Genomic DNA, 23708 nt, shown 5'->3' with positions numbered 1-23708 from the left:
ACATATTCAGGCATTGGCCAAGAATTTTGCATTGCAGAAGGGAAGGCGATCGGAATCTCGCGCTTTTGGGTATCATGATACAACATCTCAAATCAATCACGTTTCCTCCAGTTCCCCCAGTATCCCTGTGTCGGACATCCGATTTTTAATCCATGACCAGGCGCATAGCTGAGCCAGTCTCTACAGCACCAGCATCGAGATCCCATCCGGCGCTCGACAAAGCCTTCCAGAACTGGTCTTCGTCCAACTTATCGTCTCCATCGGCCAAAGCTTCCATGTATGCTCTCAACGCGTCTCGAGGGGAGGCACCTTCTCCCAGGATGATGTTCTTCTCAGGGCTCATTCCGAGGGTCGTGATGAAATAATGTTTATTGCGGAAACAGTCCAAGTCGCTGGTCGTCAACTGCATTTGCTGAGGAAACTTTTGGCAGAAACAGATAGCAGGGGCTTTCCAGAGGAGGATCAACTCGCTCCGTGCCACCTGGTCAGGACGCAAGATGGTGCCAGTTTGGCGGTACTCGTTAACGACGATGCCGGCGCGCTGTCTGTTGAGAGTACGCATCTGAACGGAGCGGACGGCTTGGTAGTTGGTCCAGAGATGGGTACCAACTAGGATGAACATCCAGCACCAAACGGCTTGCCGTCCTTCCACAACACGGACAAACAAGCTTCCTGCCAGCATGCCCATGAGTGTGATGACAGTCTCCTGGCTACTATCCTTGGCATTAAGCTCGGCGATGTTGCCATTCTTGGCAAAATGTGCGCTCAAGCTGGCCTTGGCGGCACCAGCAGACACGCCGCAGAGAGATCTCAAGATGCCAGCGGCACACAGGGCTACGATCTTGGGGTATGTGGGGAGGGTAGGGGTCAGAACATCGAGGAGAAGGGCGGTGTCATTGAATAGATCCGCTGCAAACCGGTAGAACTTGCACTCGGGCTCGATGGCCTGGCCGAAGCGGTGAGCAAACAGGATAGTGGAAACTCGGCCGGTAGCATCCTGGAGGACGGATAGGAGAACAGCGCCAGTAGCTGATGAACCAGCTGAGCCGACCCCTATGCCCTGTAGCACAGCTCGGTTCGAGAGCATTCCAGCAATCGTGCTAGAAAACGCCTGGAGGGAGTCCTGTGAAATGTGAATATAAGATTAGTAATTGAAGCACAAGTTAGTGGTTGTTTGGGTGGATGTCTCTATTCACTTACATAGATCTGGTATGGCTTGTAGTCCAGGGTGACGCTGTGCGGGTAACCAGCAGGCAGGAAGACATCGAGAAGAGCCTTTGCATAGTTGCTCACTGTCATCTTTCGGGGCTAGTAGAGCATGTACTTGGTCAGTTGCCATTACTTAACACTTCACTCAGGCAAGGAAGATGGAATTCGAAAACACTCACAACTGCTCGCCAAGACCCGTCCTTGTTCTCGTCCTTTCTGTAGGCGCAGACCACAGTGCCGGACTCGTCGACAACGCCGACGACCTTGGGAATGGGCCGCTCCATGTCGGAGGTGTGAGGGGGTAACGTTATTGGTAGGTTGGTAGGGTTATGTTGCTGCTTGTTGTTTTGCACACGCAAGGTGTGCTTTAGGTGAGATCAATTGATGAAAAGTGAGTGATGCTTGGCTTTGTTTGGCCTTGTGGCTCAGAGACAGATTACTGAAGGAGGGGCACTAAATCGGCATCTTGATTGGAAGTGAACGAAACAGCTTCAAGAAGGTGCGATTTGACGACTTCCTCGATCAAAACATTCGACCACCTTCCTGCTTTGGCTTTGTTCTTACTTGCAACTTCCGTACGTGGACTGATTTTGGACTATGCAATGCGTTCATTACCTGTTGGCGTAAATACCCCGAGTGAATACAGCATTGCCAGTCAACAAACATTGCATCACCGTAGATGTTCTTAGGGGGTCGGTTGAGCCGTTGCAAAGCCCTAGCCAGGTTCAAATTGTCTGCCGCCGAGGAAGTCATATCAACTTGCTGCCGCTGTCGACGCGATGATGCCATGGTAGTACAAAAAGCATAACTCTGCCCTGATGCTAGCAATGCCTTTGCGAAGAATGGCCTCCCATGTGCGAAATAGCAGGAACGAAATGACAAAGTCGAATCACGAACCCTCTCTCGTGCGATGCTTAGGTGTACGGATTACATGACGTGGTTTGTTGGCCTTATGTGTTATTTACAGCTTGATAAGTTATCATTGGAAACCTCCCTGGGGCCGTTTCTGTATTGGCGGACAGAGGCTCGGTGAATTACTATCAGGAACCCAGAGCTTCTCCATGCGTTTTCCAGGTGGACCTCTACTCTCCTCTCCCCCCACCCAAGTTTTATACCCCAACCCTACGTATGCAGCGTGCAGCAATCAGCAATTTCCCCTGGTAGCACGTAGGTGATGCTGATCCAGGCAGTAATCCAGGGCCCCGAAGCATTAGTGTGTGGAGTGCCGCAGCCTAGCTATCCATTGGGCCAAGTCTCCGATTGCGGCTCTCGGATGGACTATGCAAATTCGGGCATGTCCATGCGACAGCTGAAGCCCTGGCAGGCTGGGCCGGATGGGAGGGATGTGCACGGCTTGACGGGTTCTGGACGGGAGCGTCCTAGCAATTCCTTGGCTTTAATCATTGGGGGGATCTCCTTGTTGGAGAAATACGGCTTGGCGAAGAAGGGAAATGCCGTCTCTAGCCAGCTGACCAGGCCATGATATACTCTCTCGTAATGGCCATGCTCGTACGCGTCGCCCGAAACCCACCAGCTGGCATCCACATCGTAGGCGACGAGGTCGTTGGTCAATAGCGGCGTGCGGGAGCCCATGGGGTAGAGGTAGAAGCAGCCGACGTAAACAGGGGGCGCCTGCGGTGCTGGAAGTTTCGTGCACGACGTAGGCAAAGCTGTCGAGGTCGCGGAACTCGCGCTCGTGCCAGGCCAGGTCCAGCAGGTTGAACTCTTCGGTCAGCTCCTCCTCGGGCCAGGAACCGCCCCGCGTTTGGCGTATAAGGTCGAGGCTGGAATTGACGGCGGCCATGTCCTCTCGGACGTGTTCCCTCTTCAGGGTGTGGCCACCAGGGTCTCATGCCGAAGCCGAGTGGGTGGCTGAAATCCGGCGGGGACAACCAGACGCTTGGTGAAGTCACGGTAGTCCATGATGGTGTCGGTCATGTTCCGATTGTTGATCCTTTTCAAGGGCTACTAGTGGCGCGGAACACGGTCTTTATGCACAAAAAGCCAGGGCCGCAGCCTGAGTGTTGTCAATAAGGCGTGGCAGAAGGGCGCGAGGCGTGTTTGACGGGCCTCCATGTTCTTATCTCCAACATCCCATTAGTCACTGGATGTTGTGATTTCGTGGAGACCTGGGGAAGAAAAGCCGTGAAATTGGCCGATCTCAAGATGACGCTGGGGTGTCCACTCCTGGGGGCGCTAAAGACAGACAAGCTCTCACTACCGCTACCCTAGCGCAGCAGCCCGGCTCCACTGAACATGCCGGGGAGGCGAGTCGAGATAATGCCAGCCAAATGCTTACTGAACGGCCTAAGTCACTAGAACTGGACCTGGACGTTGCTGGGCTGCAGGCTATCTAGCTGGGCACTGGGTGCCAGACTGATAGCGTCTGCCAGACTGATAGCGTCTTTTGGGCTGACCACGAGCTTTCAAAAGGATTTCGAGCCCGCCGTCACCGTCGCTGTACCAATCACCCTTCACATTTCTTCCTCTTCTATTTCTTCCACTGTCTGTGGCCTGGCCATAGCGACTCAATTTGCCCGATTGCTTTCCGGTTGTATTATACTTTTCTATATATCCCTATCACCTTCATCTGTACAAAGACTACTGTCCGGGGGTAGCGCATTCCCGGCACTCACCCAGCCATGGACGGCCCGCAAGCCTCAGCCGGCCACGGCGTCGTCGGCGCCACCACCGATGATTCCACCATCTTAGAGCAAATGGGCCACAAGCAAGAGCTCAAGCGGAACTTCTCCATGATCTCTATGCTTGGCCTCGCGTTCGCCATTCTCAACACGTGGACGGCTTTGGCCGCTTCTATCGCCCTTGCCCTACCGTCCGGAGGTCCCAGCGCCGTCATCTGGGGTCTGATGGTCGCCGGCGTCTGCAATCTGTGCCTCGCCGCCTCGCTGGCCGAGTTTCTGTCGGCCTACCCCACGGCTGGTGGCCAATACCACTGGGTCGCCATTATCTCCTGGAAGCGCTGGAGCCGCGGCATCAGCTACGTCACTGGCTGGATTAACGTATCCGGCTGGGTCGCTCTAACCGCCACCGGTGGCCTGTTGGGTAGTACCTTCATTCTCAACATCATCTCCATGATGAACCCCGACTACGAGGAGAAGGCCTGGCACCAGTTCCTCATCTACATCGCCTTCACCCTGATCGCGCTCGTCATCAATGCCTTCGGCACCAGGCTCCTGCCCCTGATCACCAAGGCGGCCTTCTTCTGGTCGGTTTCAGGTTTCGTCATCATCAGTATCACTATCTTATCATGTGCTTCTCCCAACTACCAAAGCGCCAAGTTCGTCTATGGCAGCTTTATCAACAACGTGGGCTGGCCTGACGGACTTGCTTGGCTCTTGGGTCTTTTGCAGGGAGCTTTCGCCTTGACCGGCTTCGACGGGGTTGCCCACATGATTGAGGAGATTCCTCACCCTCAGATCCAGGGGCCTCGGATTATGCTGTACGCCATTGGCATCGGAATGTTTACCGGCTGGATCTTTCTCTCTTGCTTGCTCTTCTGCGTCAACGACATCGATAAGGTCATCGACTCTGCCGCCGGCCCGTTGCTTCAGATTTTCATGGATGCCACTAAGAGTCAGGCCGGTAGCACATGCCTGCTGATGTTCCCTCTGATCTGCATGGTCTTCACCAGTGTCTCGCTTATGGCTACAAGTGGTCGCATGAGCTACGCCTTTGCTCGTGACAGGGGTTTGCCCTTTAGCCACGTCTTCGCCAAAGTTCACCCCAAGCTGGAAGTGCCTCTGAACGCGCTGTTGTGGACGGCGGCGTGGGACATCATCTTCGGCTGCGTCTTCTTAGGTTCTTCCAGTACCTTCAATGCCATCACCGCCGCCTCGGTCGTGGCTCTCGGCGTCACGTACGCCATCCCACCCACCATCAACGTACTCAGGGGTCGCAAGATGTTGCCTCCCACCCGGGCCTTTAAGTTGTCAGAGCCTGTCGGGTGGATACTCAACCTGGTAAGCTGTTTTCTGAACTCATCCTTCTTGATAAATTCGCATTCCGATACTAATTGCTTATTATCAGGTTGGCATTGCGTGGACTATCCTCACCACTGTTCTATTCGTGTTCCCGCCCGAGACCCCGGTGACTCCAGACAACATGAACTACGCTGTCGCGGCGTTTGGCGTCATGATTCTGATCGCCGTAACAACCTGGTTCATCGATGGCAGGAAACATTACGTAGGACCCCAAGTCGATGTCGATGGCTTGCTGAATGGTAAGGTCGAGGGCATGGAACCTGTCCAGACCCGGGAATCATATGTGGAACCCACTGGCGAGAAGAAGATTTAAAAACAGGACCTGCGGAATACCATACATATGTAAATATATGATGCATATACATTTCCAGAAGTAAAAGTAAATGCCTAAAAGTGGTTACATCTCGTCAACTTGAAAGGCCGCTGTTTGCTTTGCCTACCAAACCCAGATATGCATATTAGTAAGCCGCAGTAGCAGCGCAGTGTTGCTTGTGCTCAATATTAATCACTCTATTGTGTGGAAACCGTGTTCCCCTGAGGGTGCCATATAGCCCCTGAATCTTCTAAACAATCGGAGGTCTAGCTTTGCTACGCAGGGGAGGTGTACTTATTCGGTAAATGCCAATTCTGCTTGTGAATCGCAATATACGCCTCTATTATTACTTGCTTCTTTCTGTGTGTCTACGTATGCGTTCCTTCTCCTAATTGTTCATCTTATGATATCGGCTGTCATGAGCTACGGTCCCCTAGCTCCGCTGGGCATTTCGGGATACGCCTTCATTCTCATGTCCTTACCTTTGCTGGTTGAGTGTTACTTAGGTGGACAGTCATCTCGTACTTTTGCCAGCCGCAAAGCCCTGACACAGGAGGCTCTGGAACATAAAGAGGTGGCTGTTGTTCGTGTCGTTTAGGGGCTAACTTCCGCCGTTGTCTATTGGAGACGGTCCAGTTCAGAGCTACCAGCACCGTCAATTCAGGATGACCAACATCAATCCCGATGCCAACCCGGCTCCCCTTATAAGAGTAGTAGGTGGTATTATATTATGTAGAACGACGAAGAGATGTTACAAACCCCTCCTCATAACGATGTACCTCTCGCTATAGGGTATCACTATAAAATGCCGCGTCTTGAGGATCCAGTCATTGTTTCACGTTATGGCAAGCACACATCAACGAAAAAAAGCTATGAGTAAATTCAAATCATGAAGACAACGACTGTGTCTAAGTATTTATATACCACCCATGACTAGTTGGTTCTGTCATTGGCTTCTTGGGACGCCATACTGATTCTTTTGCATTGGCAAGTGACGATATGCAGTGCTGTGCTCATTTTAGACTGCAGTTAAATAAAACACTCTTCACAGAGGCGCCGGCACTTAGCCTTGAACAGACGCCCGTAATTGCACACTCGAATTTTCAATATTAACCAGTTGGATCAAACCACCATCGGACAACAGAGAGTCTCTCCTTCTATAAAACGACTTCGGTATGCACTGCCTGCGCAGCGCGACATAACGGCCGACTGTGAAGAGAAATACAGCATCGACACGATCGGATAAATTATGCGTTATGCCGTTTTATATGTTCTGGAAAATGGAGATAATGAAAGCAACTCACAACGACATCATCAGCGAGTGCTTTACACATGAAATGGACTCTTGATTTTCCAAACCTTGCGTCAGCATTGATGTATTCTGTGTAGATTGATGCCACTCATTAGCCAGGTGGCCATGTGTAAAATTATGCAAGGACAATATCATGATAGCTACTCTTTTCAACTGGGCACTGTAAGCACTCGCTATTTGTTCCTAGATCCTAGTGATTGTCCGGTCCATGTGGATTCATCAGCTCTCAGACACTTCGCTCACGTGAGCATAAGCAAGAATACAAGCAGTCTGCTAATATGGACTTGGAGACGTAGAAACACGATACGCGTTACATGGGCACTGGGAATAGCAAAAAGCCAGTCAATTCAAAGCTTGACCTAGAGTTTAGGTTCTTCTTAGCCCTGGATGGGAACCGACTTCTAGCACCTCCGCACGGCTAGCCACACAGCCTTAGGACAGCCAAAAAGACTTGACTTCACGCGAAACGAGACTCGGAAACGTTGGCTAGCTGGAAATGAAAGGCGAACGGGGCAGTACTGGGCATCCGAACTGGCTGGAGACTGAATACGGACGTGAAAAGAATCAATATCCGATTGGGCTGATGAGATGTCCCTCACAGGCCCCTCGAGGGATGGCCATGGAAAGGTCGCTCTCCATCCCTTACACGGTATGCATATATGACTCTGGAACAGACATAGCACGGAGGAATCAAGTAGCCAACTTGCGAGCAACTCCCAAAGATCTGTTCCCACCACTCGGCACCTGGAGGCAAGATCTGACGTGATGGGGGCATCTCAGGACAGAACAACAGACAGTCAATCGCTGCCGGTAGCTGGCATTGATCACCTACCTATGCACACAAATGCCGATGGTCTGATCGATTTCGGTAGAACCGGGGACAGCGAGGGGTCGTGTCTATTTCCACCGCTTCTTGGACAAGATGCCACAACAGAGTGAACGGAACTGCATGTCTCGTACAACAGAAGGCAGTTGTGAGACAGAGCAAACTCTCAGTTGTTGAAACGGCAACTTTAGCCATTCATACCTACAGCTTACGAAATATCCCGGGTGGCTCCGAACGTCAACCTTGGGAAGCATCCCCAGATCCGGTTCAAGAAACCTTGTGGGCGGGATGAATGGGATTGGGTTCGGCAACTATTTTAGCATAGCATGACCAAATCCGGCAGTTCTGCTTCACGAGGCAGGCAGCAGGGGCAAAGGAGCAGCATCTACCTGCCAACTACCAATAGGGTAACAAAGGTTGACAAACTTCAGTTCAAGACCGCATACGACGCCTGCGTAAGAACAACAACCGCAAGTCTCTTTTGCCCTATGAAAGCACATTCCAAGAACCCAAAGCGTCTCTCCACCGCATAAGGTTATCTATATCAATTTCGAGGCCAAATTACCAATTGCTGTTAAAAATTGCGTCAGGCAATTCGCAGGAAACATCGGCTGACCCCACGAGTTGGGCTGGCTGAGCCGAGCCGAAGTCGGTCCCCTCGGGTTTGCAGGTAAAAACCGGTTGGGCAAGAATATCCGAGCCGCGAGCAGGGACGACTTCATTTCCTTGGGCGGCAGGTTAATCTGTAGATCTGAGATGCAGCAAGGACCAGAGGAGGCCACGCAGTACACGCACCACGACTTTCCTCCTCCCCGCATTCGCTTATCAATCTCTCCAGACTTCATGTTTCATTCCTTTTCCACGAGACTGGTCTGACGCTGTTGGGGCAACAAAGTCTAAAAAGAAGTCGGGGTAGACTAGGACCTCAGCTGCATACATTCTAGCAGGGCTAGGCGCAACCACGACTCTGCTTCCGGTGCTCCCAGGCCAATGATGGGGGCGGCCCAACCTCCATCATGCACCTGTCGATTCTAGGCCAGTGGGTTTAGGGAGCTTAAGCCCGCGCCGGTGCCGCTACGGTAACCGCAGGACGTTTGGGAGGAGCAATAGCGGCCCAGATTGGCAATGAGCTGACTGCCTGACATGCTCCTGTCCGCCGTCTGCCTGCCTCTCGACCGAGATCCCCCACACTATGTACTACTGTATCAGTCGTTCATCTCGACGAGGTTGTATTACTAGTGTGCGACAGGACATGCACATGCAGGAAGGGCATGCATTGGCGACACCCCAAAGTCTTTTGTTTTGCCCCTCGGACTAAGTCGGGTGAGGCCCTGGCACCCGTATATGGAATACAGCCAGTCAGTCAATATATATGATTGCTCTGTTTGTGAACAAGACTGAATTTCGATTGGTCAGGAGTTCATGACGGTGCAAGTGGTTAGCCGTAAGCGGGCGACAAATTCTGCCAAACCGTACCATAAGCGGATAGGAATCGTATGACGAGCTTTCGGGTTTCCCTCTGGCAGTGGTGGGATGAGCGACCACAACCAGGGAACCCCCATCTGCACCCCTCCCACGCCTCCGACAGCCCCCCTGTGGAAAGTCCGAAGACGGCAACGGCTGCATAGCATGTGCATGTTGATATTGAGTTTGTCATTGAATGGCATGGTGTGAATCAACGACACCACGGCCAAGCCGTAGACAATATGTATATGTAACGCACTCTTCCCAGAAGCGCTCCCCTCTTCGACATTCCCTCTTCTTGCTATAAAAAGAAAAAGACCAAGCTGAGCCTCGACATTGAATCCTTTACGCTGCCCTGCTAGGCCTTGCAGCCCTCCCGCAATTACCCATACCAACCTTGCAAAAAGTCGTGCCGAACTGCCCTGCCTGTCTGCCATTAAAACCGCCAAAGGCCCCGCTGAAAAATACGTCGCTTGCTGTCCGTCCTTGGTCTGCCAGAGTAAATTGTCGCATTTCCTCCCAGCAAGATTTCAGTCGTCTGCAGCAAGCAACTCGTTGAATATTCTCGCCCTTTCTGCCTCTAGCCGCCTTCAAAATGAATGCCACCCGAGCTCTCCGTCAAGCCGCTCACGCTGCTGAGCGCACCCCTCTGATCCGATTCGTCGGCCGTCACTCTGCACCTGGTACGTAGCGACCTCTGCTTATTACCTCATTGTGCAACATGGCATACATGCTTGGCCAGTCTTGCCTGTCCTCGCGACGGCCATTCTGCTCGCGCGAGCGATGGTCTCTTGCTTTCTCTTGCTGCATCATGCTCGTCTACGCTCGTTGCTAATATTGCTCTCTCTCTCCCCCAGCCAACATCGACCACAGCCCCCAGCCTCACCCGGCTTCTCCCACTGGCTCGCTCCCCGCCAACTTCGGCCAGGGCAACTCCCATACCAGCTTCAGCAACTACCGCAACAATGTCCAGCAGCACGGCCCCCTGCGCAAGACGATTGGCGCCCAGTCCGGTATTGGCGGTGCCTCGGGCGCCACTCTCGGCTCCGTCGAGGCCCCCAAGGGCACCTTCTTCGACCGCAGCCAGCTGCCTGCTCGCTTCCAGCGCGCCCCCATCGACATGGCCGAGATCGAGGCCGTCGAGAGCGGCGGTGCTGCTCTGTTCGGTTGAGGGGTCGGCATGCCGTCATGGTGTGCGTAGTGTTGTTCCAGCATCACTAATGTAAGCAATGAAAACGGGGGGAAATATCGACACGAGGGATGTATGATCGGAAGTCAATGAACGTAGGAGATGAGGTCACGAATGGGGAAACAACGACGCTGAGGCCAGAATGAAGTCATGGGTGATTCACTCACCCGACCTTGAACCAGGGCGGAGGCATATCGACACTCCTACCCTTTTTTCCAATGGTCTTCGACAGGGCAGTCAACGTCGAGGAGACAGATGCCGGAAGGAAAAGTTCACAGCACTTGTTTTTGCGGCGTCTGGATTTGTATTTGTTCGCCAATGCCAGACGGCATTAGGTATTGCTTTCAAACACGAAGCATATCATAGCACAGCACAGCACATTACGCCCCAATACCCCGCGCCAAGGAACGCGATGAGGGCGGTGGTGTTGGTGCTGGCCCCTCTCCTCCTCGACCTACCTTCCCCTTCTTATAGCACCCCAAATGTACGATATGCCACTTGGGCAAAGCTGGTAGATTGGGAGACCCCATTCCATAGATAATACCCATGGCAACCCTCTAGTCTATTCATCTTGCTGCCTCATCTCTTTGATGTGGCATTTGCCTTATAATTCCGCAACACTGGTATCAGATTACCCAATTAGACTCAGGAGTACGCGTGAGCTCTCTCAGTACGTTCGTCTTGATTGAGTGGTAGGCTGTATTTGTATTGTACAAGCCGTGAGGAGGCCAGCTGTAGAATCGCATCATGATGACCAATATTACGCTAACTAATCGCTAAAAGGCACCTTGGATTTGCGGTACGTGGCCACGAAGCGAATAAGTCTCATTCAAAGGCTCAGTGACTATGCGGCGAATATATTTTTTACTCTTGTTCATCATCTATCATAGTAGTACAGCAAAGGAGATCGCAGAAACCTTGGCGAACCCGTTCGAGGCCAGTCATCGTAATATGACATACAACGAGCTCGTAGGCAGCCAAACTCTTATCGCTTCCGGCGACCAAAAACAGGCCCGCGCTTTGCCGTCTTTCGTTAAATCGCACTTCATCCTTATGTCCAGTACCGACCCCATATGGCGTACTCTTCTTTGGTGCCGCGGAATTTGAACTCGACCGCGAAAACATCCTCGAAGCCCTCCTTAGTCTTGGGTTCCTTGAAGCGCGACGCAAAGCCATTGAACGCAATCTTGGGCAGCGCTTCGCGGGCTTCGGGATTCATGGGCTTGTTGAGAGACCGTACTACATCGTTGTGTTGACAGAGCTCCAAGGGCGTCTTGAACCATACGCAGCGTATGGGCACCTTGTGTTTTCTTGGCGAACTCGACCCATTCAGCGCGTCCATCGGTGTCCGCATTGGTATTATCTGCGAGCAACGTATCAGAACAAAATACGGCTGTGGCAATTCACAATGGGGGACAGGGGTTGTCTTACCGATAGCTACCGAATTCCCTTCTCCTAAATGATCCGCTGCAGCTTTGAAGCACTTAGCTCGAGTCTTCAGCGTGTCCTGGTTCACGCGCTCATAGCCCAAGGGTTTCAAATGTTTCCAGAAGAACGTGCTCTTTCCAGCCCCTGGAGGACCGCAAAACAAGACAATATCCTTATCGTTCTTCTTTTCGAAGATGATGTCATGATCCTCGCCGTAGGAGTGATGTGCCACATCGAAATCCCTCAGAAACTCGCGCGGCTCCTCGCCAAGAAAGAACTCTTCTGGTGTTGCATATGTAACCCCGACATTGTGTGCAAAGTTGCGGTCCGAACAGCTGAAGTCCTTGGCGACGGCTGCAGCTTTGGGACCGTTTTGTTTGAGCTGAGCCGTACGGCCACCGGCATCTCCCACGAACATACTGTTCTCCAAATCGATTTCAACCTCCATGATATCATAGTCTTCACACAGCTCTTTCCACATGCCTGTCCGAGGCTTGCGGTAGATGTCATGCCCTGTAGCAGCATATACCGAAGTGGGTATATCCAGCTGCGCTAACACGGCGTTGCATTTTTGCTTGAAGTCCCCAACACGATCCTTGCCCAGGTTCTTGGGGCCCTTTGCCTTGGGGTCACGATGTAATGTAAGACCGGCCTGATTACTTAGGATTATGACGCGGTAGCCCTCTTCCGCATACATTTGTCTCAATTTGGTGGGCACCGTGGCGTCCCACCACTTCCAATCGTTCGGGTCACCTCCGAATTTCTTGCCGGACGCCGTGGTGATCAGAGTCGAGTCCTGCATGACGAGCCGACCGTAAGCGGGGACCAAAGGTATAGTTCTTATGGGGGCAGAAGCTCACCAAATCGAAAGCGGCGATCTTCGTCCTTTTCTGCCGGTCCGCCCCGTCGATGTGTTCGGGCTCATGGCGACCAACCAGTAGAGTGGCAGGGGTATCGTCACTCGGTGCGCGTTCAGACCAAGACGTCCGTTCCTTGGGCTTCTGCGAGCTAGGCTTGAAGAAGTTGTTTACGGCGGTTTCTGGCAACGATCGATCAGTCAGGATAGCAATATTCGTAGTGATCGGATCCTGGGCATAAGGGGGCAATACTTGCTCGAGATGCTGCTCTGGGCCTTGCGCTTGACGGTTGGTGGGGATATGGGCTGGGCGGCTTTCCGCTTCGTGTTGCTGGACGACGCAGGGCTGGAATCCTTCTCCAACGCCATGACGAGGGCTCTCGCTCGTGACTGTGATATGTACCGGATTGGGCGCAAAATGATTTGAATGGCACGGCGAGGTAGGCGGTAGGGTATCATTGGAGGGGGGATTGAAGGCTCGAAGAAGGCTCGAAGAAGGCTCGAAGAAGGCGCCAAGACAAAGAAAGGTCATTTAGACCTACTTTACCTAATTGATGGTAACCGCGATACAGGAACGCGTCGTGGGGCAGGCGTGGTGCGTGGGGGTACCCGGTACCTTTCAGTGAGTGGGGAGGAGCTCCTCCTAAGTTCCGGGGCATTCGTGCTAGCTGCATTTGCGCCGTCCTTTCAACTCTTGCTTGCTTGCTTGCTTGCAACTTATGTCCTGGCTTTCCTTCTTTAGCTAGACGTCACGATGCATGCTGATGAAGGGATCTCCCCATCGAGTCATCAAGAGCCAGCAGTATACTAATTGATCCCAGCCAGCATGGGATGTCGACAAGTTACAAGTTCCAAGTTCTACGCCGAGCTCGGTGGGCACGATACCCCTATATGGTTGTGTCTTAACTTCGCTTATACCATCTTCCAAGCCTTTCTTTGGAAATCAGCTGGATACCGCCGTCGACATGTTTAGAGAGCCCATGGCCTGTTGGTCTGCTAGAGATGCAAGCAAGCATACCCAAACCACGCCCCTATCATTGTTGAAATATTGAATGCCTAAGGCTTGGCGAACATCGTGCCACTAAGCTTTCCCCCCAAGTGTATGCAATATCGCGTTTCTTCTTGTACTTGTACACACCATTGCATACCATCTTGCTGACACCCTAGTAGATCCAGAATGCTCGTGTTCACTTGTTGGTGATTATATCGTGGATGTCTTGATCTAAGTAGCCGGGATGTGGGAGTGCCACAGGCACCCAGCTTCATGTCTAAACCGATATCTTGAATGCAGACAAGGGTTCAGTAAAGGCTCCTTGATCACTCTATGGCAACACTTTCGAGTGGGACTGTTCTGACATTCTACGACTTGGAGTTCTTGTCATTGGGATGGGGACTTGTAGCTTTTTGGTTTGTCCACGCAACCAGTTTGTCCATAGCAGTAACAATAAGTTCGTGTGGTAGTGAATGTGATAAAGGGGTCAAGACGGGGTGATGATGCCCAGCTAACAAACGCTGTTGAATGCAATGCCATTGAATTCAACAGGTGCCTTCCCCATCCATTCACAGGAAGCTACATACTATTTAACAAAATGCTCTTCCGGAATTATTCAGGTTTCTTCTTCCTTTCCTGTTCACCCACCCTCGCCCTCACTCCTTCAACCTGTTGATGAGCCAACTTCTGTCCTTCCTTCGCACTTCACTCCAAGTCAACTTGTCAACCCTTTGACTTACATCTTCCGCTCGTTTGCTAGTTACTTCTCTTTCACTTTGTCTTGCCTTTGCAAGACAACGCTGGAGTGAAATAATCAAGCCTGCTTCTTCACGTGTGCTGCCTTGCTGTTGCTCACTTCGATCCGATCCGCCACCAGCCAAGATGGAGCTGTTCAACATTGCCATGCTCTTCTTCCTGGCTCTGGCCCAGCTGGGCGCTGCTAACCCTTGCGACGGTGTCGACGCTGCACCGGTCCTCTACCACGAGTACACGTCCGCGGACTGCCCCCCTCCGTTCCCCCTCAATCCTGATGGTTCCTGCTCGAACTGGGGCAACTATGCCTATGATTGCATCACTTACTGTCAAGTTAGTATGTATTCCCCGTTTCTCCAAGCCCGGTATTGGACGTTCATACTGACTAGCTTCAAGACACCACCTTCGACTATGCTACTGAGGTGCCTTTTCCCCGCTCCGAGTGTCACTGGCCCGTCAAGTGCAGCCTCTCCGAGGGTACCTCGACCAGCTGGTACGTAATTCTAAAGTTTGCCTAGTACAGGCACAGGCGATATTCCCGCGTTGCTAACATGTTATATGAAAGGTCCTGGAGTTTCAGTATGAGCCCAAAGGTTGGCAAGGCTGTCAAGCTGGGTGCCAGTGGAAGCTACAGTCAGAGCTACGGTACAAGCAAGGGTCGTTCGTGGTCCTTTGACCCCGAGCCAAACCAGTGTGGTTATTTCACCTTCGTCCCCGTCCGCAAGACTGTCTGGTAAGTCCCAAATCGTCCCATGGCCTTTAGAGCAGGATGCGAGATGCTGACGTTCTCTTCGTCTGTTTAGTGGTGTTCTGTCTCAATCCATACCTATGTGGGAAGACGGCGTTTGGACGTGCGCTCCTCACGTCATCAACACCGACAACTACTGTGCCCCTGGTATCTGGTTAGATTCTAATGGCGATCCTGATGGCGTCATTATCTTCGTTTACACCGACTGCTTGACACGCCAGCCTCTGGGCCCCGAGTTCCAAGACCCCGTCTACAACAGTACGTTTTTCCGTCTATCTGTCCCAGAGTCCATGGTCAGGAGATAGACCATTACTAATTGTGTGATGCAGTGCCCGGAGTTCAACTGGACCGTGGAGCACTTGCCACAGTGATGCAGAGTTGGGTTGAAGACAGCTGCAGCTCGACCCTCTCCAACAACGCCGACGGTACTGAGACAGCAAGCTTCGAGATCAACGGCAAGGGATTCAGTGACGACCAACTCGGCGGAAACGGAGAGAAACTCCAGGGTGCCCTCATGACCTGCGGCAGCCTGACTTCCTGGGTCTTCACGTGGACTCCGGTCAACGGCACCTACGACTGGAATGCGACTGGAGATGTCACTGGAAATTCTACTGTCAATGGATGCATTGGCGACGCTGTGGTCGCGGCTGGTGGTTCCACCAAAGACCAGTGCACTTAAGGCTTCTCTTTAGCCCTCAAAATGAACGTTGAGACGTCAAGAGACATCAGGTGATCTACATGCTTTATGCATGTACTCTGGTATGGAGAAACGGCCAATACAGGACGTATATTAGATATTTGTTTCCCATGATATTTCCCCCTGACCAGGCTCAAGGTCCGAGGAGGCATTGACATCTGGGAACAGTATTTCTAAAACCATCGCAATGGAGTTCTGATTAAACGTTCGAGTGCCTAGTTCAACCCCATGTCTGTCATCAATGACAGCTGTGAACCCCAGAAACGTAGTTGTATTGGGTAAAGTATTCTGCAGAACCCTTTCGAATGTGATAACGATATCACTCCTCTTCCCTTATGGTGTCCAACTCTCCACCACTGTAAGAAGCTTATACCCTGCTTCTTTAGACGACTTCTAGACACGATTTTGCTATTGACCCGGCCTCATACTTAGGATGGGTGGGTTTATCATCACATAGCCCTGCCTGGTGGTGGTACCCTTGTATCCAAATCCTTTCTGTCCACGGGCTCGAAGGTGAAAAGTCCATCGAAGAATGTCTTCTCCTCTAGGATCTGGCTGGTGGCCTTCTTGATCTCCTCTGGATTGCTTTCTTCCCATGCGAAAGACCTGATGGACACCAGCCATTTCTCCGAGGGATCTAATGGTACCAGATCTGACCACGGAGGTAACCGCACCGCTTGAGTGGGTGGCTCCGCGTCTGTTGGTGGTAATGTGAGGTGGCGTGTGAAAGCGATTTCCGAAATCCCCATCCTTGACGTAGGACCAGGTCTCCTCGATAGTCTCGTATTCAAAACTACCATCCAACGACATGTCAGCATCGTAGTTATAACCTGGGAAGGGGGGATCTTACGCGTATTTGTTGTCCACCATGACCATGGGCAAGTTTCCCTGGCCTGGGATCTCCATCTTCCGCCGCTGCGTAAAGGGCTGGCCCTTGGGCGGATCCGGGAAGTCGAGCCATTGCAGAGTGCCTGCTTCCTTATTGAGATCCACGTCGCCAGCCGCGGCCCCAAAACTTTTCTCGGGTGAGACGAGGTATGCCAGGCGCACGTAGTACGAGGAGCGCGAGAGCTCCTTGCTCAGAGCGCCCCAGGCCGGATGCGGACGCGACGGTGGTTGCTGCGGGTTGTTGGTGGGCGATATCTGCGTCACGTGCTCCAGCCTGGGAAGGCCTCTGGGGTGCGGCTGCGGCGGCCCGGCGTATGTCAGAACCCTCTTGACCGTGTGCAGGCCAGTCGACCAGCAGATGCCGCCCAGAACGGCGCGGGCGTTGTCGATGTCGGCCTTGAAGATGGTCCCGTTGAAGCTCAGTTCGTACATGATGGATGTGAGTGATCAATAATCTTGAGGTTCTTTGATTGGTGGTGGCACTCGCGCAGAAGCCACCCACCACCATTGGATTGTGCGCACGGTCCTTTTCAACAACAGAGTCGGGTCAACAAGAGAAGGAGTGAGGCAGGCTTCTTGATTCAGGAATATCCAGGAAGCTGCCATCAGGTCATTCCAGTCCATTCGAGTCCATTCGAGTCCATTCGAGTCCATTCGAGGTCATCAGGTACAATGGCTCTTATTCGCGTGCGTATCTGTTGGGGGTTTGGCTATTGTATAAGGTTTCGTTTCTGTCAAGTCGACAGCTCGACATGGAACCGAAAATGCCTAGACCATTCCCCTCAGCAACGGCCAACAGCCATTCTTGCGTTTCCGCGACGATACGCCGGCCGGCGTATCTGTAACTCGCCGTTCTGACACGTCCCGTACAGTGCAATGCCCTCTGCATCTGGAGAACGTGACGCCGGATATCCCCAAGCAAGATAGCAACTTGGGAGGCCCGGGGCCGCATGTGCCTCATGCCTTCAAGACTTGCCATGCCTTGTCATGGGTCGTAGAGATGACATCGCTCGAGCCTGCCATCCCGTGCCCAGATCTCTAGGGGTGGATCGGACTGGTTGCTACCCACAGTAGCCGTTATCAGACTAAGCAGTCTGCAATGTCTTTTTGTCCTTCCCACTACACAATGCATGGCTGCGGCCCGGGTTAAGATGTATTGCTGTTGTATACACCGCCGCCTGAGGTAGCCGGGCCCGATAGGTTGCCGAGCCATGAGATGGCCTATCACCGGCTGGTTTGTTTCTCCGGCCATACGACCGGTGGATCTAGGACATCTGGGTACACTGTAGACCGGAAGAACTTCTTGTGAGCAGCCGGTTCATGGTCACAGCCCCCGCAGGATCGGTGCAGATCCGACTGCTCAGCGCCCTGTTCCACAGCTTGTGCAAAAGTACACTGCAGCACTCAACCCATTACCTCAAGGTCTGGCCCCTCAGTGCTCGGCCATATTTTCGACTAATCAAGCTGGTGAAGAAATGGCAGGCAGCAGTACAACAGTAATCATCGCATAGAGCGAATGATACTTACCACTTGATACCACGTCTTCTCATGGCGTGCTCCAAGTGGACTGGGCTAGGCTGCCACGAGCCATGGGATGGGGGCATGTTGGATTAACATATCTTTACGGTGTTAGGAGAAAACCCTCACAGAAGCATAGAATCAGCTAGATGGCGTGTTAAATCAGCTTCTTTCTGTTAACCAATATGCAAACTACCTTGACAAAAAGCTTTGGGCTCGAGGATTTCATGGTCCAAGTCGCGTTTTGCACCGTACACAATGCCTACCGAATACGGCTCACAGTTTGGTGGTCATGGAAGCTGGATATGCACAAACAGCTGAGATACTTCGACGCTCAACCCTGTCCATTCGGCTTCCTGCTTGAGGCTCACCTACAACGAAACCAATGTCCATCCACGGATATGCTCTCAGTAAAGCTTTGGGGTCTTCGCGTTCGGTTCGACTATCACCAACCCACGTTCACATGCATCCCTAGAAAGTAATAATACACTGCAGTCGTATGCCAAGGGAGTTCCCACGCGAATGGGTCTTCTCCACGACAGACCGTGCTGCAAATCCGCTTGGAGTGAGATCGGCGACACGTTGCTGTGCCGCAGGCTAAGACGTATTTATCTTCCCTTCCTTCCCCCGGCGCTAGGTCTACCCTACCCCTTGACAGTGGAGGTGGGAATAACAACCAGTTGTCAGCTGCCCTCTTTCGGAAGGTGCACGTTTTGTACAGCGAAGCAAGCACAAGGAAGGAGCGGGATCCCGGTTATTAATATAGATCGTGTACGGGAGGTGGGAAAGATTACGGAAGGAACTAGGCTGTAAGCCCGAAGGAATGTTGGCATGCTGAGAGGCTACAACGGCTGCAACGTTTTAGCCTTGCAATGGAGTGCCGTGGCTCAAGTGCTCTATATCACGACTCTGTACGCATCTCCAACTGTTTCGATGGGCTGTTGAGTAAGCCGATTTCTAGAAGCACAAAAAGGATAATTTCGTGTGTTACTTATCAAGTCGAATGTAGTCGGTGAGCCAGTGAGCAATTTCAGTCGGAAACAAATACACAGAAGCGCATCAAGTTGCCCTTTTCACTGCATGTCGCCGAACAGGAAGGGGCGTAACTAGGATACTGGCCATGCGCCGGGGACCTGGCAAGCAGACGATACAACATAATAATTCACCCTTGTGGCTGATACGCCCGAATGAGGTTGATTTTTGAGTAATAAAGCAACCTGGCGCCTGGTGGCATGATTTGATCGAAGCTACACCACCAAATGCTATGGTACAATTTGGCTATTACTTGTTACGATGCACGGTAATGTCGTGTCCTTCTCCCAGGGAAAGTGTCGGTACCGAAAAGTACCGAGGGGCATGAACGGGATGGGCTGACTGGTAAAAAGTGATTTAATTAGTTTACCATGTGGTTAGGTTACGTTCTCTCCTTCCTTCGCTTCCTCTCGCTCTGCCTGACAACCTGGGTGCATAACTTGGCGCACCCTCCACCCTCTTGGAACGTGAATGAACGGTAAGAGTCCCGGATGCAGCTAGCTTTAGGACTGAGGGGGGACGGCTGGCAAGCCAGTGGGTGCTACTAATGATGGGAGTGGTGGTGGTGATGCGGTGTTCTTGGTGAGTGGTGGTGGACAGGGATGAAGATCCTTCAAGAATTATTCTCAGCCTTAAGAGGTCAAGACGTTTTGGGATCTTTTTCCTGAATCAGACCTCAACGGTTTCACATCCCGCAAGGTAGGGGTTTGCGAAACAGATATCCCAAAATAGCCCTAGTTACCAACTGATGCAGGCAATGCTAATATACTGGGACAGACAGGCAGTATAGTCCGGGAAACCATCAAGGTAATGCTCTAATAATAGTAGCCGGTTGGGAAGTGAGGGGGTTACGGCCCCCAAGTTTCAACACATAAACTACCTGGTCTTGTGACTATTACACTGGCGAATAGGAGAATAGTGATCTGAAGGGGGGGCCTGTTTTCTCTGGTGATAGGGGATCGCGAAAGCCAGGCATGTTTGTTGGGAAAACATACAAACGAAGCTCGCAGCAAACTCCTTCAGCTTTTCCCTCGTGATCAAAGGAAAGCTTTAGCTGCCGCCGTTCCACCACATAGACCCCAAATTGGACCTCGATTGTGCCTTGTGCGGTTTTCAGGATCAAATTGATTTTCAAGACACACCCTCTTCCTCCCCTGAGATAGGAGTGACTGCCACTTTGCCCGTATTGCATATGGCTGACAAGCCCCTTGACCTTATTCGCGGCAGCAGTTTATTGTGCGTCTTAGCCGTGTGTGATACAACATGCATGCTCATAGCAATTCAAAATGGGTGTGTATTTACGACACGTGCAGGGCGGGCACTTATTGGTAGTGTTTTGAGTTTATATGTGTAAGAAACTGTCATCATAAATCATATGAAGTGCACCATGGCGGAGCCTACTCGATTCGTGAAGTCTTTTAATAACTCCGGCTGGCATATTTCTCATCTCGGCAGGAGAAGAATTAGTTTGTACTCCCTCAGGGAAGACCAGCGTGTATCGGTGTCACTTCCTGTACGGCGCACCTCGACTCCATATCTATATCAACTCTGATGAGGTTTTATACAAGCTGGTCGACATTTCTACTCTTTTTCTTCTTCTGTTCAATGTCAAGATCCCCAACAGTATCAATTCGATGCCTGACAAAGGCCGGTAGGCTAGTTTGATAAGTATTTAAAAGGGGGCGAGAAGTCTAATGTAGAAAACAAGCTATACATATTTGTACGGATAGCTAGGAGCAATTTAACTTATTTCTCAAATGTTAAGGCTCGTGGCTAGAAAATATACTCAGAGCCGGACTATTTGTTCTGTTAGCAGCTACTGAATAGCACCTCATAGTTCTCGTCGTTTGGATGATGTCGTCGCCATGGCGATAATAGGTATTATACGTCCGTCTTTATCATCGATGTCCTTCTCCGGAGGCCACTGGTTTCTAACACAATATTCAGCTTGGTTCCTCGTTCTATTACTCTGGACCAGCAGATCAGGGTGTCGATAGCTACGCCCCTCGTTCACTAACATACTAAATACACTCTACCAAGCCCGGCGATTGGTTGGAATCTTACCGCTAGGCTATCGTTACTTCATAGCCCTGGTTTCTAAATCGCCGAGGAGTTGCCGGTACCCAGGTTTGTTGAATTGCCCAACTGCAATCCGAGTGTCCCTTTGCGGTCAAATACATACAGTCTGGAATGAGCAAGTTTCCCCGTTCTCGTATGGATTGTTGTATTCATCCATTATCCGTTCGAGTATAGGGTTATTGTATAGTCACTGTATAGACTTATGTAAGATAGCTTTTGCTCACCCGTGCACTAATATAATCTATAGACCTACCCATATTGCCGTGTTAGGGCACTATAATAGTGCTTACCGAGTTTTATAGTAAACTCATTTTCTCCGTAGCCCCGTGTTGTGCTGGGTCCGGACTGAGGCATGCAATTACGCATAGGCATAATGGCCGAAATCAGTTTGTTATGCATTCTAGTTTCGCCTTACCATCATAATAATAACAACTACTTGCTAACGGATATCCGAGGGCAGCAATAACCCAAGTTCCACCGACATGATCTCCGAAGTAAGGGTCACAAACTTATTTGCTTATCATGCTTAACGTGAACGATGTACTACATACATAGCTGCAGAAAAAGAAGAAAAGAAACCCCAAAAGCATCAGAAATGACAGTCGGGGCCACGCAATGGGTAAATTTGTTTACCACGTTTCAGCCGATGCAAATTTACTTTGAGTGATGATGACATGACGTTCGGATGCTATTACTGTCTCTGCTCATTCCGAGCCGTGAAGGATCAGGCTGCGGGACGATAAAAGCCCATGCCGACCAGGGGGTAAGGGGACTTGTCAGCTTGTCTTAATTGCTCCGCGGCGGGTTCTCAGTCTCGAAAACGCCCCTCCCCCTCCCCTGTATGCACGCCGTAGTTAAGGCTTCAGGTGCAGGAATCCAGATAAGGGCAATACATGCGCGATGCAGTGGTGGCAGTCGTCATCATCGTATGTAGGTACGGGGGTTAGCCAGGGTGGTGATGGGAATCATTTCTTTGTGACAGCCTGTATTATAACTATTACTCTTACAACCCTGGAAGGAGAGAAAAAGGGAACTAAGCCTTGCCGTGTGTGGTCGCCGGTGTACCGTCGTGGCCGGGGGAAGGGGGAACGACGAGAGGGACTTTTCACATTAATACATAGAACCTGGCTGCTGTTCGGGGCGGCAGGCAGTCATGCTACGCCTGGCAAGTTCCGTCAGGTACCGCCGCCCGGAATGGAATTTGCGTTATGTGTGATGTTAGGTGTTTCGTGACATGGCAATGGGACGGAGAGTGCCCGGATTTTTGACTCGAGCATCGCGGGCGAAGACACCGTTTCCGGCCTAGCCGGCTGATCTTCCTCTGATGTCCAGAGCTCCCCACCGTAGCCCTGTCTGTCGTCCCTCCCCTGCGCAGCCCAAGAGGAGGTTGCGGCGAAGGATGGGCGGGTGCTTTCCATGTACTCTATTCTGTGTCGCCCTGGCATTTTCCCGGCTGTCGCCGTGCAACAATGTACCTATATAATACAAAAGAAAAGAGAGATGGATATATACTTATAGCAAGGTTGTGGCGTACCGTGGTACTGAGACCCGTATCGAACCCCTGGGATCGTGACTGGAGCCCACCCAGACCCCATAGCCCTCTCGCCTTTTCCCTGCTGGCCCTGAATAAGGCCCAAGGAAAGATCCATCCCAGTTTCGAAAGGTGCCATGGGGGGTCTCTTCGAAGTTCGGCATAACGGACTCTGGATATGGGTGTGTCCGGCATTTGCGTCTCCCCTTGCTCGCCGAGCCACACTCACCAAACCTTACCGATGATGCTGGATGCCTTGCCACAGCCGGTAGTGATTGAAATCCTTGGCACCACGGCTGTTTGTCTGGATGAACCCATTTGGCCGGAGATGAGGAAGTTTGTGACGAAGCTGCTCGAGGTGTCAATTCCTTCCTTCAACAGTCACCGCAAGAAGCCAGATTGTGAAGTTGGCCGACTGGTCGCTCGTTGGTTGTTGGATCAGATACCCGAGCCGCCTTGCATTCGTTCGTAGCACTAATCATTGTATGCACGCAAGTGCTACATACTGTGAATGCGCGCTTGCCCATTCGGACCGGAGGGATGGAGATTGGGGGCGCCCCAATGCAACCATGCCTTTTGGGCTTGTTCGTCTCGTCGCTGTCGTGGGGGGATAGGAGACAATATGTACATACGTACACACATGGAATGCAACCAGAGCCGGTGTACCTCAAAAGACATACTTCCACAGAATTGCTGTATTCGGGGGGGCAGATCAGCCATCCTACGTTTCAGGGAACATGTCAAACACGTGCAACCAGCAGGCATCATCTCGGTGCAATCAGGCGCATAAGTCTTTGGTACGGCGCAAGATGATGCCTCGGCTCCCGTTGGTGGAGTTGCACGGGCGTAGATTGATTGATGCAAATGCTACAT

General features: G+C 51.7%; 7 protein-coding genes across 7 annotated transcripts; 3 read left to right on the top strand and 4 right to left on the bottom strand.

Moving 5' to 3' along the window:
• Window positions 1-145: 145 nt before the first annotated feature.
• Window positions 146-1493, bottom strand: PG998_009584 (uncharacterized protein; the record flags this gene model as incomplete). Its single annotated transcript, XM_066876400.1, has 3 exons — window positions 146-1123; window positions 1201-1308; window positions 1389-1493. The coding sequence occupies 3 exons, from the start codon at window positions 1491-1493 to the stop codon at window positions 146-148; spliced, it is 1191 nt and encodes a 396-aa protein (XP_066728556.1).
• A 994-nt stretch (window positions 1494-2487) lies between these two features.
• On the bottom strand, window positions 2488-3013 carry PG998_009583 (uncharacterized protein; the record flags this gene model as incomplete). Its single annotated transcript, XM_066876399.1, has 2 exons — window positions 2488-2841; window positions 2867-3013. The coding sequence occupies 2 exons, from the start codon at window positions 3011-3013 to the stop codon at window positions 2488-2490; spliced, it is 501 nt and encodes a 166-aa protein (XP_066728555.1).
• Window positions 3014-3851: 838 nt separating this feature from the next.
• On the top strand, window positions 3852-5523 carry PG998_009582 (amino acid/polyamine transporter I; the record flags this gene model as incomplete). Its single annotated transcript, XM_066876398.1, has 2 exons — window positions 3852-5189; window positions 5257-5523. 2 exons carry the CDS (start codon window positions 3852-3854, stop codon window positions 5521-5523), a joined length of 1605 nt encoding a protein of 534 aa, XP_066728554.1.
• Window positions 5524-9720: 4197 nt separating this feature from the next.
• Window positions 9721-10296, top strand: PG998_009581 (ribosomal protein YMR-31- mitochondrial; the record flags this gene model as incomplete). Its single annotated transcript, XM_066876397.1, has 2 exons — window positions 9721-9808; window positions 9983-10296. The coding sequence occupies 2 exons, from the start codon at window positions 9721-9723 to the stop codon at window positions 10294-10296; spliced, it is 402 nt and encodes a 133-aa protein (XP_066728553.1).
• Window positions 10297-11365: 1069 nt separating this feature from the next.
• Window positions 11366-12967, bottom strand: PG998_009580 (uncharacterized protein; the record flags this gene model as incomplete). Its single annotated transcript, XM_066876396.1, has 5 exons — window positions 11366-11553; window positions 11615-11677; window positions 11746-12538; window positions 12603-12781; window positions 12856-12967. The coding sequence occupies 5 exons, from the start codon at window positions 12965-12967 to the stop codon at window positions 11366-11368; spliced, it is 1335 nt and encodes a 444-aa protein (XP_066728552.1).
• Window positions 12968-14471: 1504 nt separating this feature from the next.
• PG998_009579 (uncharacterized protein) lies at window positions 14472-15769 on the top strand (the record flags this gene model as incomplete). The annotated part of the gene is made up of 5 exons (XM_066876395.1): window positions 14472-14679; window positions 14739-14835; window positions 14908-15075; window positions 15146-15348; window positions 15420-15769. 5 exons carry the CDS (start codon window positions 14472-14474, stop codon window positions 15767-15769), a joined length of 1026 nt encoding a protein of 341 aa, XP_066728551.1.
• Window positions 15770-16236: 467 nt separating this feature from the next.
• PG998_009578 (mediator complex- subunit Med18) lies at window positions 16237-17107 on the bottom strand (the record flags this gene model as incomplete). The annotated part of the gene is made up of 3 exons (XM_066876394.1): window positions 16237-16424; window positions 16462-16580; window positions 16638-17107. 3 exons carry the CDS (start codon window positions 17105-17107, stop codon window positions 16237-16239), a joined length of 777 nt encoding a protein of 258 aa, XP_066728550.1.
• Between the last annotated feature and the right edge of the window lie 6601 nt (window positions 17108-23708).

Source organism: Apiospora kogelbergensis, assembly GCF_038363985.1.
Source record: "Apiospora kogelbergensis strain CBS 113332 chromosome Unknown utg000006l_segment0_segment0, whole genome shotgun sequence".
Taxonomy (NCBI): Eukaryota; Fungi; Ascomycota; class Sordariomycetes; order Amphisphaeriales; family Apiosporaceae; genus Apiospora; species Apiospora kogelbergensis.
Note: the sequence above shows the minus strand (reverse complement) of the source record. Positions and strands in the feature narration are given on the sequence as shown.